Source organism: Gymnogyps californianus, chromosome 2, assembly GCF_018139145.2.
Source record: "Gymnogyps californianus isolate 813 chromosome 2, ASM1813914v2, whole genome shotgun sequence".
Classification (NCBI taxonomy): domain Eukaryota; kingdom Metazoa; phylum Chordata; class Aves; order Accipitriformes; family Cathartidae; genus Gymnogyps; species Gymnogyps californianus.
Window position 1 is genome coordinate 12,137,902 of NC_059472.1, and position 17,238 is coordinate 12,155,139.

The 17,238-nt window shown below is 39.3% G+C and overlaps 1 protein-coding gene across 1 annotated transcript; it reads right to left on the reverse strand.

The window, feature by feature from the left end:
* Positions 1–899: 899 nt before the first annotated feature.
* SQLE (squalene epoxidase) lies at positions 900–16,685 on the reverse strand. Its single transcript, XM_050892056.1, has 11 exons — positions 16,088–16,685; positions 13,680–13,932; positions 13,209–13,389; positions 10,466–10,562; positions 7,111–7,224; positions 5,308–5,479; positions 4,927–5,022; positions 4,197–4,339; positions 2,967–3,063; positions 2,350–2,437; positions 900–1,547 (listed from the first exon to the last, which is right to left on the reverse strand). Exons 1-11 carry the CDS (start codon positions 16,373–16,375, stop codon positions 1,355–1,357), a joined length of 1,722 nt encoding a protein of 573 aa, XP_050748013.1. The 5' UTR covers positions 16,376–16,685; the 3' UTR covers positions 900–1,354.
* Positions 16,686–17,238: the final 553 nt, after the last annotated feature.

The window sequence follows — 17,238 nt, forward strand, 5'->3', positions numbered from 1 at the left end:
AAAAATATACATACTTTTGCTTCTGGGAAAGAACAGGTCATTTGAAATATCTGTCAAATAAAATACTAAAAAAGCCTCTCCAGACTTTTTTTCACAGTCCCACATAAAATGTATGTTTATGTACAGCTTATGCAACCTGTCATTTTCAAAAGATATAGTCAAAGTTTCGCCAGTACAGAAAAACGTGATCTGTTACTGCTCTCTGACCTGCTGGCTGCACTGATGCGTGATTGTTTAGGCAAGCCAAAATAGGAGAGCCATACAGCGATACACAAAGCAATCATAAGAAAGGTAAGGAAAAATGAAAATACACAAGAACAAAGGAAAGCATATTGATAAAGATAACATTGAGAGGAATAGTGACGAACAGTAAAAGACATGAACTCTTCAGTAGCATGCAGTAATTTCTACAGGAAAAAAAACTATATTCCAAGTATTAAAAGGACACTTCTGTGGTGCTTGTCACAAATTTTAAGTAGTATTAAAGATTCCTTTACTGTCTACTGGAAATAGCCTGGACTGAATTTGTTTCAGTGGATGTGGTTTGTTGCTGTGCTTCAGTTCATGCCAGTGTTAAACTTCAATTGCACACACACCAAGTAAACAAAACCAAAACCCCTAAGTTTTTAAAAGGAACTGAGATAGGAAGAAAGTTTCAAAACCACGTGCTTTCAGTACCTGAGTGCAATGCAGTAGCCAACATAACTATGGCTTGATTATTACTTGTTTAAATGAATTCTGGTGTAAAGAACGATTTCAGAAGAGCAACATGGCACTTGCAACAGTGACTGAAGTTAAAGATATGGTGACACTTCAAGATCTGAAATCCTTTACAGTGTCCTTTTAAGCGTCAGTAGACTAGTACCTTAGCTGCAACTGAAAAAGAACAGAGGCAAATCCTAATGAAATAACCCAAATCAAGAATGTTACTATGCCACAGTAATAAAGAAACAGGCCATGGAACTACTGAACAGAAAAAAGCATGAAGGATAATAGCAGCATATGGTTTACAGTTTTCACTTTTCAGTTTATTAGTATTAGTGGTGCACTCAGCAATGGATAAAGCAAGGAATGAAATTCTGACAAAACTGCAATTATCTACCACATGTCAACACCTGATCATGGTCCTTGTAAACAGCTAACTCCTTTTTGAACTTTAATTGCAAAGAAAAGAATATTTACATATAATATATATGTATATAACCACAAAACCAAAATTAAGTCAAATCCTTACCAAGGAAATCGCATTTTGAAGAACAGAAAACATAATACAATATTAAATAGTACATGTCCAAAGATTTTGAAGGCATCGTGATCTTCATGTTTTCTTCCTCCAGTCATTTCGCCCTGGATTTTAATAGACTAAATACTTCATTTCAGAGTAAATAAGTGGAAATATTATAGAGCAACTCCGGTAAAGAATAGCTCCACTACTGAAAAATGCTCGAGGCGTGGTGATCCAGGACTCTGACTTAAAGCAAAAATAAACAGCGTATAATGCCACAGCAAAGAAGTGGCCAATCAGTACCATTGGTTTAGGAGATAACCTGTATTAAAAATAAATAGATAATACACGTAAATAAACAGAATCAGAGAGCACTGACAAATTTTCATTTTATAAATAGAGATCTCCACTCAAGATTACACACCCCCTTCTGATTTAAGCAGCTCTGGTCCTGCCGTCACAACTAAAAAATACAAACTTAGTTGTCTTGGAGCTGCTGCACACGCTGTATTCCCTTCTACAGTACAGCCAGCATACACTGCTGCTTTGTCTTCATTTCCAGTGGTCTGTGTCTGCCTTTATCAACCCCCAGGGGATTATTCTCAACAGGCTCTATCAGTTTTAGCTCTCATCCCAAAAAGGGAGAAATATAAATGCACACATTCTCACTTGTTCAAAGTAGTATGATTTATTGTGCATTCACTAGTTTGAGGGGTCATTCAAAACACCTTGATAGTTACCCATTTCCCAGTTCCTTATGCTCCTTTATGGGAGACCCCATCCTTCACTATTCTCAACTTGTCAAGCATGAAACGTCTCCACCAGCTCTTCTGCTAGTCTGGACCCCTCTACCTCATTCAAACTCCCATGCCACCTACATTAACTTCTCTCCAGCTTTTAGTGGCACTTTTTACAAAGAAAAAGAAAAAAAAAAAAAAAGAGTCGGCATTTAAAGACATCATAGCTTCTAATAAAGCTCCAACCTTTAGTATAATCCTAAAAATATAGGCTCATGTGGACCACTCTCCCTGTGCAGAGCTGGCTGATTGGGAGCAAAGCAGATCCTCAGAGGCTCACAATGCTCGACCCAGTTCACATTAACTATTACCAGTACACTGACTTACACAGATAGCAATCCAACAGGACCCGAGACACATTCTCCACCAAGTCTGAAGTAATGGAAACAGGCTTTCTTTAGCTGATGCAAGGAATCTACAAAATGAATTAAAATGACTCAACAAATATATTCAACACATACGAAAACTTTTTCAGCATACACAACAGTGATATTAAATCCAGGACTTCGGTAGCTGTTGTTCTGTTAAATTCAGCTGGATTTTGAGCTAGTTTTATTTAAGTAAAGGATAGTCTTATAGAATATCTACATATTCTTGAATTAACTGACACAAGAACAAGTGTTTTCTGTTTTTTTCTTTGTTTGTGGGGTTTTTCTTTGGTTTTGGTTTTTTTGATACTAACTCCAGACTTGCCTTCACATTGCTAAAACTCAGTTTCTGTAACACTAGAACTAAACAACTAGGCAGAGAACACAAGCTAACTCATTAAAATCCTTTGATTGATATATTCTTAATATATATCAATATACATACATATATATATACACACACACATATACACACAAACACATGGACATATGCTCATACACATACACATCCCCTCCCCAGGCATATTTATTTACCAAGTTGTAATTATTCAGAAGTTATCTTTAAAATATATTTACCATCTGTGGCAGCAAAGAGTTCATAAAGTGCCTGGGCAAGAACATTCACTACAAAAGAATGAGATTTTTTTCTTGACCAGTAAAATGTTCTTTTTGCCTGAAAAAGGAAAAAAAAAAAAAAAAAAAAAAAAAGTATTTCTGTCAGAAAATACAGAAGAGCATTCAAAAGATTCGCAAAGAGGTGGTAAGAGTCATACTCATGTGAAAATGTAGAGTGGATTTAGTGATACGCTACATCAGTTCCAAGCTAAGTCATTAAGGAATTTTGGAAGCTTGTCGAACCAGTTATCTAGGCTCCTCTTACACTAAATATAGGGAAAAAAAAAGGTAGTTCCAGGGTGTGCTTCATCTCACCCTATAGTAAGGTGGCTGGGGTAGGTCAGAAACTTGAAGGATAACACTCACCTAGTTCTCTCTGTTGACTAAGTAGGAAATAACTGAAAGTCTGAGGTGACTAGCCAAGATGTAAGTATCTGCATTTGGTCAGATAAGTCCTGTATTGTCAGGACATTCAGGGTCCCTCTAAGTGCTTCTCAATTTTCAAATACACTTTTTGAATCATTTCCTTGCAGTCTATAATCATTCTAGCTGTAATTTAGCCAAGACAATATGCCTAACCCAATTAAAAGCAGTAAACAGACAAGTAAGAAATCTTACTATCTACTCATCAGAATTTTGGGTCTAAATCTCACTGAAAAATAAACCTAGCATCAACACTGATGGTGCTGGTTCCTGGGAAAGAAGGATGTCTTCTAACTTACTACTGTCAGATCAATGCAGCAGTCAAGAAGCTAGTGGAGCATTGAGATGCGTCTTGAAAAACTCAGTACACATGCTCATTATTCTCTAAGTACCACTCACACATATGTAATGGTCCAAACCCACCCCATTTAAGATCAATCTACGTTACAAATACACTACTAATATGGGAATATCAGGTTATACTAGCAAAGCATGCTGACTAGACACAGCACACCAGTCTCCTTAAGCAAAACATGACAGGTCAGTAAGCACAATTTCAAATCTGCCTTTTGCCACACAGCCGTAGCACTCACAAATCACAGCTCTGCATCCTGGTGAATGCCTAAGGTATGATTTATCTATCCAAAGCTTTGAAAACTGCTGTTCCTCACTAATAACTTACACGTCCCCAAGTTGCATGAAACTTAAAAGTGTGTCATTAAATTGCAGCAAAAGCTGCAATAAAATAAGTCCAAAATAAAGCTTCACCTTAAGAATGTCAGAATCTTCATAAAGGTCTGGAATATCCTCGAGCAAACTTCTCCATATTTTAACATCGTTTAAAATAACACTCATTCCTCCACCAGTTAGAGGGTGTCTTATATTATATGCATCTCCTAAAAGAAGAACACCTAGGTAGAAGAGAAAAATTAATGGGATACTGCATGACCATTACATAATCTTAGAACTCAAACCCTCTATTTTTTTTTAAATCAAACTTACTAAGAATTCATTCCCACCAGAAAATAAGATGAATAACAACTAGAAATTTAAAAAGAAAAAAGGGGAAAAAAAAAAGGATGTCTTTAAATTAACAGGCTTAAAAAGGCTTTAAGATGATCAAGGTAAAAACATTTTTTTTCCCTATAGGTATGCATGTGCGTGTGTCAAAGAACACAAACACACACACACAACTTTTTAAGGTAATTTCTTTCCTTTTTTAATCAAATTTTCCTTAAAAAGACCACACTTGCATAAGCTTGAGCAACCGATTGATTTAAACTTAAAAATAAAGCAGGCTCTGATTTGAAGTCTGCTGTCAATACAAACATTCCAGTTCAACTATGCCCAAGGCACACATTTTCAAAATATTACTTTTCATAGAAGAATTATGAGACAGTTGTATTGAACAACAAATATACATCTATGACAACAAAGTCCTAAGTCCCAGAAGAAGTTTATAATGCCTTTTTCCCTCCTTTTATTTCATAATACACACCTTTTTTGTTTACAGCTGAAGGAGGCAAGAAGCTGGCTGGCATAGTCCTTAAACGATCATTCTGAACTGCTATTAAGAACGGTTCCTTTAAGTGATCTGCAATAACCAAATATTTTAGTTGCACTACTTAGAGTCTAAAATAATTTGCACACAACCCATTTTAACCTCTTCTTAGAGGTATAATCCTTCTGAATTGCTAACCTCACAGATGCAAGCTCAACAAACTGCTATGTGATGTAGAATTGAAGAAGAGTGAATGCTTACTGAAACAGCAACTGCGCACATGGAAAAAGCCCACACAGTTCAATGGATTCAATGAAATGTGCCTTTTTTGGCACATTTAATTGTGACAATTATGGATGGAAATCTTTCTAGACTTACCGGGTAGTTGTGGATGAATGTTCTCAACCATGTATTCTTTTAAATTTTTTGGCATTTCACCTCGAATGTCAACAAGGACCCGAGTCTCAGTTGAAGAAATCTGATAGACTAGCACTGGACTAGTTTTAGCTAAAACAAGTTCAGCATAGTTAGCTTTAAACTGTGGTGCATCCTTAAAAAGAAAAGAAGGGGGAGAATGATTGAGACTGATTAATGAAAGGATATTGAACTTCAGATACACAAAATCATTTTCTGAAACACTTTGAAATAAAATCCCGTATCATATTAAGTTTGTGTTATTCTTCTCTTTAAATGAACAGGAGAAGTGTTTTCAAAAAGAAAGTTCTGAACTTCAGTGTAGTTACAATTCTTTTGGCAATACATTTTAATATTTGCTAGAATATATGTTAAGTTATACATTTCATTTGAATACCTCACTAATATTTAATACATGCCATTGAAAACCTGTAACATAATCAATGTAGTAGTTTTTGGCAAGATCACTTTGTTTTCTCTTCATAAAGAAAGCAGCGGGAGGGAAAGAAATACACTAGTCTGTATACAACTACATGGAGATACCACCTGAGGAAGAATCATAGGGTCCTATCTAACTAGGTCTTAAACCAGTTTCCAGAAGCAGAGAAACAGGAGGCACTTGGGCAGTGGTAACCGGGTTAGGGACCCAAAAACTGCTGAAGTTCCTCCAGGTCAGTGCTCCCAGAGCAGTGAAAATTCTGTAGGTTTGGTTCCTTCTCCCTTAATTATTTTTGCTGTTAATGCAATAGTTAATGCAGCAGCCACAGAGGGGAAGACCCAGCCAGGATTTCTACATGGGTTCTCCAACCACCCAGCTACTAACCTCGATTCCCACTTTTCCTCTTGAAGTTTATAGGTCCTGAAGGTATATATGTACCTGGTTACAAGGTACTCCACCTTCAGGCAGGAGCACAGTTTGGATATTCTTCTGGAGTATGAAACATAGGTGGTTTGACCCACAGCTGCTAGGATAATCCGAAACTCAAGATTTCTGCTCCCCAAACAAGTGCTGTGAGTATTGTGAAACAATGAGTGTCACCATCTCAGCTACCGTTATCTTAGCACAAACCAGTCAAAGCACCCATATCCAGGGAAACAATTTTACAAATTGGGTTCCAGCTTTACTGTGGTGCCTACTTCTAATCCAGAGATTAGTGCTATATTTATATAGCACTAATAGCGCACATAGCACTACCTTATATGAAACGCTGAAACTTTTTTTTCTTAAAAAAAAAAAAGAGAACAAAGTATTTTCTATGAACTGGTCTAGTGAGTCCAGTGCTCAGTTTAAACTAGCTATGTTGAACCCCAATCCAGTTTTTTTTTAAACCTTCCCTTGTTCAACTATATGCTTAACACTATACTCCACTCTTAAAACCAGAAATCTAACTTTTAACAACAATATCCACTTTAAAAAAAAAAAAAAACCACCAAACCAAAACTGGCTCACAGTTACTTAAAAGTGTTTTAAGAGTTGAAAATCTGATCTGTAACTGTACCAAATATATTAAGTCTGACATAGCAAGTTCAGCTATCCTAGAGGTGGGACAGAGTATGCATCAATAATTTAAGAGTTAGAAACACAGACCAAAAGCACTCCTCAAAGGGACACAGAAACTGATAGAACAGCTGGATAAACTTCTAAAAGCATAGTTCTAATTGATTCTGTTGGAAAAGATAATGAACAACAACATATTCAGTGAAATTCAGACCCACATTAAGAAGCGGTAGCATACTGGCTGATATAGTATTATACATAGAAGTTACCTTCAAAATGCAACCAACAAAATGGGATGAAACAGTAACTTTGTTGGAGACCAAGTTTTTTCTAAACTTGGAGAAAAGTCCATCAGCTACAACAGTAAGTGGTGCATGAAGTTCCTGCAGCATAAAGAAAAAATAAAAAAAAAAAAGAAGACATTATCAATTTTGCTTCAGAACAGTGAGCAACAACTCCCAAGGTCTCATTTTCAATTGTACGTTAGATGTTCTACAAAACAATAAACATAAGAGGATCACAGACCATATTTATAATATATGTATTAAGAAATACAGTATTTTTTGCCTTCATCATATTCATATTTAACTCTATTTGCTCTAAAAGTTGATCTAACAATATACTCCAGCTTTTCGAGACATGCATTCCGATAACATAGTTATGGGGACTGTGTAGGAACTTGTATAAAAAAAGAGACAAGAAAGTAGAATAATTGCTGCTCTCAGCCTATAATGCTCTTCAGGAGAAAGAAAACAAAGAAGAAATTTTGAATTAAAGAACCATGCATAAGCAACTAAACAAAAACAAACAAACTGAAGTGTAACAAACTGAAATGCAGTAAGCATACCAAGATCTTCTTTAAAAGACCAAGCAGTGAACTCTGAGCAGTTCGTAGTACACTTAGGAACTATAAGAACAAATAGCGTATATAGACAAAATACAAAATAAAATCTGAGTAAACTGATTAGATTCAGCCTGAACATATGCACAAATTCCTAATGTTTAACACATACACTGTTCTCTAACATAAGCAAATTATTCCGATTACTAAAATATATTTTTAAGCATTTTACTGTTATGGTTATATAACAACATTATTATACTAGAAAGCATTTAGAGGTAGATGTTTCCTTCTACCTACAGCTTTCTCAATGTGAGTATGTTCAGTGATTTAACTGCAAATGACTATAGATTTGTATTGAGCATTAGTCCTTGGCCTTCAATAATCTCATATATTTGGCATGAGCAGAAAAAAAAATAGTTTTCCTTTTAAGCTTTCAGGATGTAAGTAACAAGGCAAAAAAAGCACGCTGTGTTTCACTAGTACTCCTGGAAAATATTTTACTATTGGATGGAAGCATCTGGTGAGCCAGTACGTGAATGGGTTCCTCTACAAGCAGTTCTTTCCTGCATAGGAATGGACTCAGTCATTTGTGTCACAATCCTTACATTTTTTGTGTAAAGGGAAGTCGGGCAAAATCAGATGAAAGTAGAGCTGTGTAAAATAATATACGGTTATGGTGTCTGAGCATATAGAAGTGAGCTCCTGAGTAGAGTTAACGAAACCTCTTTCCTATGGATTCCTGTCTCAGATGATTGCAAGTTCTAATTATTCCTGCAATTAGAGCAAAGTCACCTGCCCATATGGGTTCTGTGGTGCCTAATGATCTGAACATTCGTGCTACAATTTTTCCACAGTGAACATACTAAGACCTTTACTCTATTCAGTTGCCTGGTTTTGATAAATTTAGTAAGTTGACTTTTAGCATACTGGCTAATTTGAACGTCATTTAAGAGAATAAAACTCTCAAAGGTAAAGTGGTGGACAACAGGGATGGAGAGAACAGAAAAAGACAGACACACAACATAGATCAGCCTCCCTTCTTTATGAAAGCAGGCTAAGGAATGTAAACATGCTTTGGTTTGGGGGTTTTTGTCCCCTAAGTAGTTTCCCAGCTGCAAAAGTCACAGGTAGGGAAACAGTTAAGAAGAAATGTTTAGTGGAAATTTCTTACACTAGATTTCTAAAATCAAAGGAGATCTAGGCCAGCAAGAAACAGCTCTTTCCAGCCACAGAACTTCAGCATTCAGAGCAAAACATGAATTTGTTTATCCCCTTTATACAGATAGGAAACTCAAAGCCTTAAGAACAACATCCATGCTCTCAGGAAAGATGCAGGCTAAAACACTGGTCACCCTACTGCTGGTCAAATAAGTCACTTAAAATTACAACAACAACATCCATAAAAGTGTAAAGCTTAAAAACAAATCTCAGAGCTAAATATGTACTATCCTGCTCCACCCCCCAAATAAAACAAAACTAAATGAACTTCCTATATTGCTGGATGATAAAGCCAATTGGATTTGGGGGAGGAAAAAAACACCAAACCACCCCACCCCCCAAAAAACCTCCTCCTCTCCAAACTCCCTATCTTTCCAGTACCCACGTCTGATTCAATGGCTTATTCTACTAGAGTGGATTTCCTAATATGGTTTTATTCATTTTACATCACATGTAAGACAGTTCAAGGAACAGGACTTGGAACTTCCCCTTCCTCCAGCTACCTCAAGAGGGGTCAAGTATGTTGCTTCCACTCAGCTCTCTTACAGCTTCTTACTTACAGCACTTTGCCATCAAGTGGGCTGAAATGCCATTTGCCCGAGGAGGGTCTAAAACCAGCTAGCTCTCCTACATCTTGGGCCAGTACTTTTAAAAGGCTGTCTTACATATGGTTTTAATACCACCATTGCCATTTCTAAATGACCTAAAGACGAAAGATTTTGTTAGTAATGCCCAGAGCAGGATCTTCCAACTACTCAGGAACTTTCTCAATGTTGTATGGAGGGCAGCAGAGCATAGGCAGGAGATTCCAGTCTTTCACATCAGAGCACATCTGAACACAATGGCTACATAACTTTAGGCAGCAAGGGAATTTTAAAGTCAACAAAAAAGGAGATTACAAATTTGGCTTTTCTAGAGAATAGGCAGTATATCCAGAACTTCAGCACATAGGTTCTACCTAGACTGGTCTTTCCTAAACTTTTTATTACAAGTGCACACACTTTCATAGCATTTAGCCAGCAGTTTAGCATTAGTTGAGGCAAGAACATTAATCAAATCAGTGACGCAATTAAAACAGGCCAGAACTCTCTTTCTGTAATCCAAGAAATGACTGGACAGAGCTATCTCTATGAATAGGCACCTATCTTCTTATTTTCAGACACCTCAGTTGATGGTGGAAGTATACGTGGAAATGTAGACCATTACACACAGGCAAAGCACAAATCTTAATATATTGTTTTTTCCACCAGTAACTCTCGAAAGATTTTAAACTCCAGACATATGAATATTGAAATAAATAATGAACTGAATTCTCCAGAGACACTGAAAGCAGAAGCTGCACAAGAAGTTATAACAAGAATTCTCATATGCCAGGACTGTATCCACTAGAAAGTAATCTCCCTTTATTAAAGCTTTCGCTTCCTTGATAATTGCATTATTTCTGTACCAGTGCTCCAAAATAGAGGTTTTTAAAAAATTTTATTTTTATATATATATTTATAAAAACCAAACCTCGATTTTCTCAATAGTTTAACAAAGATCGTAACAGAAAACTGTCTTACCTTAGTGTCTCCAGTTTCTTTGTCCTTGTACTGAACACCCACAACACAGTCATCTTCCTCAAGCAATTGTAACACAGTCCCCTCAATGAATTTTGCACTGAAATAAAATAGAAGGGTTTGAACAGAATGGAAGAGGATTAATGATGCCAACATTTCAAGGCACCAGACACAGAAGGAAAACCAGATTTTCGCTAATCTTGTCTCTGCTGACACAAACTGTTTAAAGTTTACAGACAAAGATGTGTTCTTGACCACTTTCAGATGCTTGTCATTAATTTCAGTTCAACACTACCATTTGGTTTGATACCTGAGAATATTCTAAAACTGTAGTTCTTATTTTGAACATCCTACCACTCAGCAGAATTCCCAGTTGTGCTTCAGGTGCTCCATGGCCATGTGAGAGCTGCACAGAGGAGTCTGACACCTAATAATGGTCAGAAATCAGGCAGCTGATCAAGTCATCCCTGCTAAATGGTGGGAAACACTGACAGTGTGGGTGAGACCTAATTCTGAGCAGAATTCAGGAGCAAGATCTGAAGTAGCACTTCAACACTTAACGTGTACACTAGATAAAAGTGAGGTACCTAATTCTCAGAGTAGTCCAAAATAATCTAACCTGTTTAGGAGAGAGACATCTAGCTTTTCACCTCAGGAATTCAGGATACACTTTTTGGGGGGGGGTATTTATGCTTTTAAAGTTCTGCTAATGCTTATGTTCAGAGTTTGAACTGAGCATCTCTTACTTCCACCTCCCAACCAGAGCTATTTGGGGTTCACAAATTAAATCTCTGTAAACTTATATCCCTTGTTGGGTCTGAGCTGTTAGACCTGATCCCAGCAGTTCAGATTTAGCAGCTCGAAATGGACACTCTCTCTCCCTCACAAATATTTTCATATCCAGATGGAATTCCACAACTTGGAGAAATGAGCTAAAGGTCCACGTGAGAATACAACAGTTCGATATTTTAGGCTCTCAGAGGGAACATGAGCGATTGAATTCATGTCTTTTCTACGTGTCAGCCAGCACAGAAATTTCAGAGCAGATCATGACTGGCTTAATTTGCCAGGCAACAGGCAGATTGGCTGTATCAAAATATAAATGGTTATGTGTAAGCACACTAACAGAAACTTCAACAGCAAGGGAGTGCAGCAACATGTCAGGTTAACAGCAGGTGAATCAGAGTTCTGCGGATCCTATAGGCTTTGAATTTCTTTTATAGTTGTCATTTCAGTTATCTAAGTAAGTTCTCCCTTCTTTTTCTGGTTCTCACCCACTATAAAAATAATTAACAAATGATGCCCTACCTCCTTCCTCTGCAAAATTAATTTTACTTATCTGAAATAAATTCATATTGCCTAGTACTTACAAAGAGGATATAATAATCAGTAATAATTATCCCCTATATTTTCACAAGCTTTGAGATGAAAAACAAAGCCTCATGGCACCATTAAGAGTTCTTGATCTCTCCTGCACCTTAATTTAACACGCAGTTTTCTATGCTACAATTAAAATGGAAAGCAAACATACACAAAACGAACATTAAAGACAGTGTGGAAAAAGGGGAAAGAATTGAATTCAAGTCACAAACATTAGCTTTTGTAAGTTTCTGCTTCAAAGACTGTGTACAGCTACTGGAGTTTCCCTAATAAGCTGAGCAAACAGGTGCCCAAATTTCACTGAACTTGAAGCCTCAACAAGAGGACTTTAGCTTTTATAGCTAGTAAACACAGTTGTCATTAATTTTACCTGTACTACAGAGCTGCTATCTTTTAGTGCTACTTTTAGTAATTCATATGATATAACAGATACAATAGGAGAAAGCAATTTTCCAGTTCAGAATAAAGACATGTAAGGTAAAATGATGATAATGCCATGTTTCCCTTGTAAGCATTATTTAGGGGGGAAAAAAAAAGACCAAAAAAAAAAAAACACCCCACAGAAAATAGCACCTAGAATCTATTCTGTTTCCAGAAAAGTTTTCTTCTCATCTCTTGTATAAAAGAAAGAAATCAGTTAAAGAGGAAATACCAAACACTAATTTTTATTTCATTAGGAAGAGAAGGTGTCTTCAAGATTCTGAAAAACAGAAGTTAATAACTGGAAAGAGCTACTTCCATTTAGTGCTCCTTTCTAGTTATTTTGCTTGATTTCTTGTTATCAGAAAAACCAGAACAACATGCAAATGTAAAAGCAGCTCGATTTCTGGCATCACAGATAACATCAGTGGAAGAAACATATGTCCCTGCTCATTGCAGGAGGGTTGGACTAGGTGACCTTAAAAGGTCCCTTCCAACCCAAACCATTGTATGATTCTAAGAAGTGATACAAATGAGATTTGCTACTTATTTCTTGACCAAAGAAGTTCTATGCATTGCTCACTGAGAAGAGGTCACTTCTTCTGGTAAAATGCCAAACCCAAGAATCAGTAGAAGAGAATCAACCCTTTACCCTTGAACTGTTCTCTCACATGGACGGGCCAATACCTTGCCTAATATTTAAAGCCTATACTCCCATAGTTTAGAGATTAACTTGTCCCAAAGGGTAATGTATGATGTATACGCAACTCATCAACATGTCTACAGAAAACAGAACGAGTAACTATAGCTGTTACTTTCTCTCAGTCTTGTTCATTGGAGCCCTCTGTGTTGGGACAGAGTGAAATGGTTAAGGAATCTCACGGATGCTGGGAACAGTGCTTCTGAATCTCTGGATCCCAACTGTGCCGTTCACAACGTGACTCACTTGGGCTCTGCCATAGCTGCTCTTCGGAGACCCATGATGAACTGGCCATGATGAAAAGATCTTCCACTTGCCACCTGGCCATCTTCAGATGTTGGATAAGGAATTTCAACCTCCGAGTTGCTCTCTCTGTCATGAATTATGTAACCATTTACTATTTGTGAATCAATACCTTCTACTGTATCTGCAAAATATAAGCCAATAGATGAGTTAAAAAAAGTCTTTAAGAAAGCTTAATTATGTATTAAAAGTATTTCTTTACATAGAGTCCAATTTTCTTAATCAAAACACACATGTTGAAGGATTAATATTTTCCAAATGGCAGACTGGAAATACACAAGCAATTTTAATTCAAATATTAAGTTTAGACAATGTATTTCTTCATTTTCCCCATAGGCATGCTTTTTCTAAAAACATAATTGAGTGTAGTAACTGTTCTGTTACAGATATATTTACATTTTGAAATGCACTCACCTTCAAGACCCAAGTCTCTAAGTGCGTTAAAACCTCCAGGTTGCAACAATTCTCCAACTATCCTGTCAGGTTCTTTCAGATCCCTCTCTATCACAGTCACCTTTCTTCCATCCCTCGAGAGCACCGTGGCCAAGGAAGAACCAAGGACGCCTGATCCCACAATGATAATTTCTGGATCGTATTGGGGCGATAATGTTGCATTTGGAGCAGTCTCTGTCAGATATACATCTGAGAAGTTTACTTCTCTTTTACCCTTTAGAAAAGAAAGCCAACAAAGTTACATGTGTCGATGTATCTGTACCATAACCTTGTCAGAGGGCTGACTTTGGACTAGTTCTACTTTGACCCAGGGGACTGAGAGCACATCGGTACTTGGAGAGCATCTTCCAGTTTAGTTTTGTCCAAAATGAAACCAGTTGTACTCTACAATGCAACAAACACACAACAAGCAGGGAAAAGAAAAAACAACACCCCCCAAACAAAATCAAGATACTTGCTTAAAACTGCCCTGCTGATCAAAGACAAACCACTAACGTAGTCTCAGAGAGACTGAAAGTCAAGTTCCTATAAAAGGCAGTAAGCCAAGGCTGTCCCATATTCTTGGTCTATAAAGTGACATTCCAATGCCTTCATACCAGTGAGCCACTACCAGCTGGAGCCCTTACCACTTTGCAATGAAAAAGTTATCGGATTCACTGGAAAATGTATTTCTCTTTAATTTTACTGTACTTGAACCTACCTACCAAAATAACAGCTTATGGTAATAGCCAGCATGGAAAAGTGTCAGCAGAAGCAGCTACCTGGCAAATGTTATAAAGAAGTGATCCTGAAATGAAAACTCATCAGACAGTCAAAACTACAGGCAAAATTATCATTCACCTACATTTAAAACTGTTAAGAATTGACATACATCAGATTACATATCAGTTAACATATAAACTGGTACTTGAAGACCGGCTATGTTATAGTACCTTCCCAACAGCATCTAATCACATACATTTCAAAGTGAAAAAAAGTTGTAAGAGCAATTCCAGTGCAAACCTGCAAGTCATTTCTCCAGCTGGTAGAATGAAGAATAGAGTCCAATTCAGTCTTTCACAAGTGCCTCAGCACCGCAGTGCTGACAGGGGTAAAAATATGATTACATCAGTGAAACAAATGCCCCGAACAATACTGACACCAGAATTTCTAGTGGCATAGTGTCATGTTCATATCTACAACGCAGCAAGGGAGTGCAAAATTATCTATCTAAATTCAGATAATACAAGAAACTGGGGTAAAGGCAGGCTTTACCAGAAAAACCAAATAAAAATCCAGAACCTTTGACTTGCAGCCAAAAATAGTTTCAAGTTCTTTTGTGCAAGGGGTCAGTGCTCAGCTGAAAATACCCCGAAGTACACAGGAAAGTAGGCAAACAGTGCCGACCCACAGATGTACTGAATATGCATGTCCAGTCAGTAGTCTTCGGTGGCAGGACTCCAGCTAATCTCCAGCCACAAACTACAGCTCTCTCCACTGTCTCACAGCAAGTCTCATGCTGGGCTCAGCGAAACAGACTGACTATCTGAGCTCAGGTCCTGTAGCTATTGTACAAGCAATAGTTTAGCAATAATTTCCAAATAACTATCTGCAGTTGTCTAGGCAAACGTGTTTTATCCATAAATATTAAGAAGTTGATCACAGAGCCACAGAATGGCTGAGGTTGGAAAGGACCTGTGGAGGTCATCTGATCCAAAGCCCCCTGTTCAAGCAGGGTCAGAGCAGACTAGCCCGGACCATGTCCAGCTGGGTTTTGAATACCTCCAAGGATGGAGACTCGGCCACCTCTCTGGGCAATGTGTTCCAGTGCTCGGTCACCCTCACAGTAAAAAAGTGTTTCCTGATGTTCGAGCAAACCTCCTGTGTTTCAGTCTGTGCCCACTGCCTCTTGTCCTGTCACTGGGCATCGCTGAAAAGAGCCTGGCTCTGTCCTCTTTGCACCCTCCCTTCAAGTATTTATATACATTGATGAGATCCTCCTAAGCCTCCTCTTCTCCAGGCTGAACAGTCCCATCGCTCTCAGCCTTTCCTCATAGCAGAGATGCTCCAGTCCTTCAGCTCTACAACAGACTGGCAACTGAAGGTATTTTTCTGCTAGTATAATAATCCTTTACTACACATCTTTCTTCAAACACTTACATTTAATTTGACTCTACAAAACCCCTGGTCTATCACTTAAATAAGTTTCACTGTTTCTTTTGCCATCCAAAATTAACAGAAAATATGACAAATCAGACATTCAGCATCTAAAGATAAACCCTCTCCAACCCTTTCTTAGCTCCCTTCCCTCACCAAGGCAGAGGGTCAGCAGCCAGAGGGAACAACAGGAGGACACCGCACCCCAGGTGCCATGTCTGAATTGAACCTACCTTTCTGGATTTGGGTTGTTCGACTTGTTGAGATCCTGGAGTGGGTTTGGCCCAGAAGAAGCCGACAAGTGGTAAAGCTGAGAGAACATCAGAGAGCATGCCCAGGTGGGTCTTCCGCTGCTGCTGCTGCTGCTTGGGCCCCCTGAAGTGGTACCTGTACGACAGCAGCAAGCCGAGGGAGAAAAACACTAACACGGAGAGTAGCACCTCCTTATTAGCGTAAGTCATGAGGTCTCCACACTTTTTATATACGTAGATGAAGGAGGCAATACCCAGAAATGTCCACATCGTGAGGGGACTGGTCACTGTTCCCGTTCGCTTCCTCCAAAGGTTTGCCGTTGACAGATGCTGCCCAAAACGGGGTTTTGTGCAAGGTATGAAAAAATGTATGTATGGAAACACAGAGACTTCCTTTGCGATGGAAGGGAGAGAGATCTCAATGAAAAAACAAGGAGCTCCACAAAATCCTGTGGAGGAACAAGCCCCACCTCCCTGGGCTGCCAAAAAAAAATCAATATAAAACGTCTTCTTAAAAATTACCGAGCTCCGCACAGCACCTTAAGGAAATGCACGACACCACACGCGATGCCCGCGGAGCTGGAGCTCGTCCCCGCCGCGGCCCGGGGGCTTCCCTCCCCACCGCCTCCCGGGGTCACCCCTCCGCCGTGCCCAGCCCCGCCTCGGCTGCCGGGACGGATGCGCCTCCGTTGGCGGCGATGCGGCCGGACCCTCCACGACCCGTGAGTGAGGCGACGGCGCTGCGAGGGGGCCGCCCCGGCCGCCCGTGACGCACCCAGACGGGCGGCTCGGGCGGAGAAAAGGCTCACGCCCCAGCAAGGCGCGGTTGATGCTCTACCTACTCGTGTCGGGGCCCCCCGCAGCCGCCTCACGGAGAGAGGATGCGGCGCTGCCGCCTCCTGCCTCCCCCGGCCCGGTTTCCCGCCCGGCCGCCAGGCAAACCCCCGCCCGGCGCCCCGGCGGCGCCTCACGGCGAGCACCCCGCGAGCGCAAGGGAGGGGAGCCGGGCGGCCGCCGGGGGGAGGGGCTATGCTAATGAGCAACCGCCTCCGCCCTCTTCTAGGTACCGCGCGCCCCGTGCCTCAGCGGCATCTGGCCAATCGGCGGTGCTATGCCGAGATGGCGCTATGGCC

Bases quoted from the DNA above. Each gene is read 5' to 3' on its own strand.
- SQLE (XM_050892056.1), bottom strand. From the start codon at position 16,375: ATGTGGACATTTCTGGGTATTGCCTCCTTCATCTACGTATATAAAAAG. The intron at 7,225-10,465 runs GTAAGACAGTTT...TTTATGCTGCAG, and splicing joins AAGAAACTGGAGACACTAAG to GAACTTCATGCACCACTTAC. The intron at 5,480-7,110 runs GTAACTTCTATG...TTTCTTTTTAAG, and splicing joins TTGTTGGTTGCATTTTGAAG to GATGCACCACAGTTTAAAGC.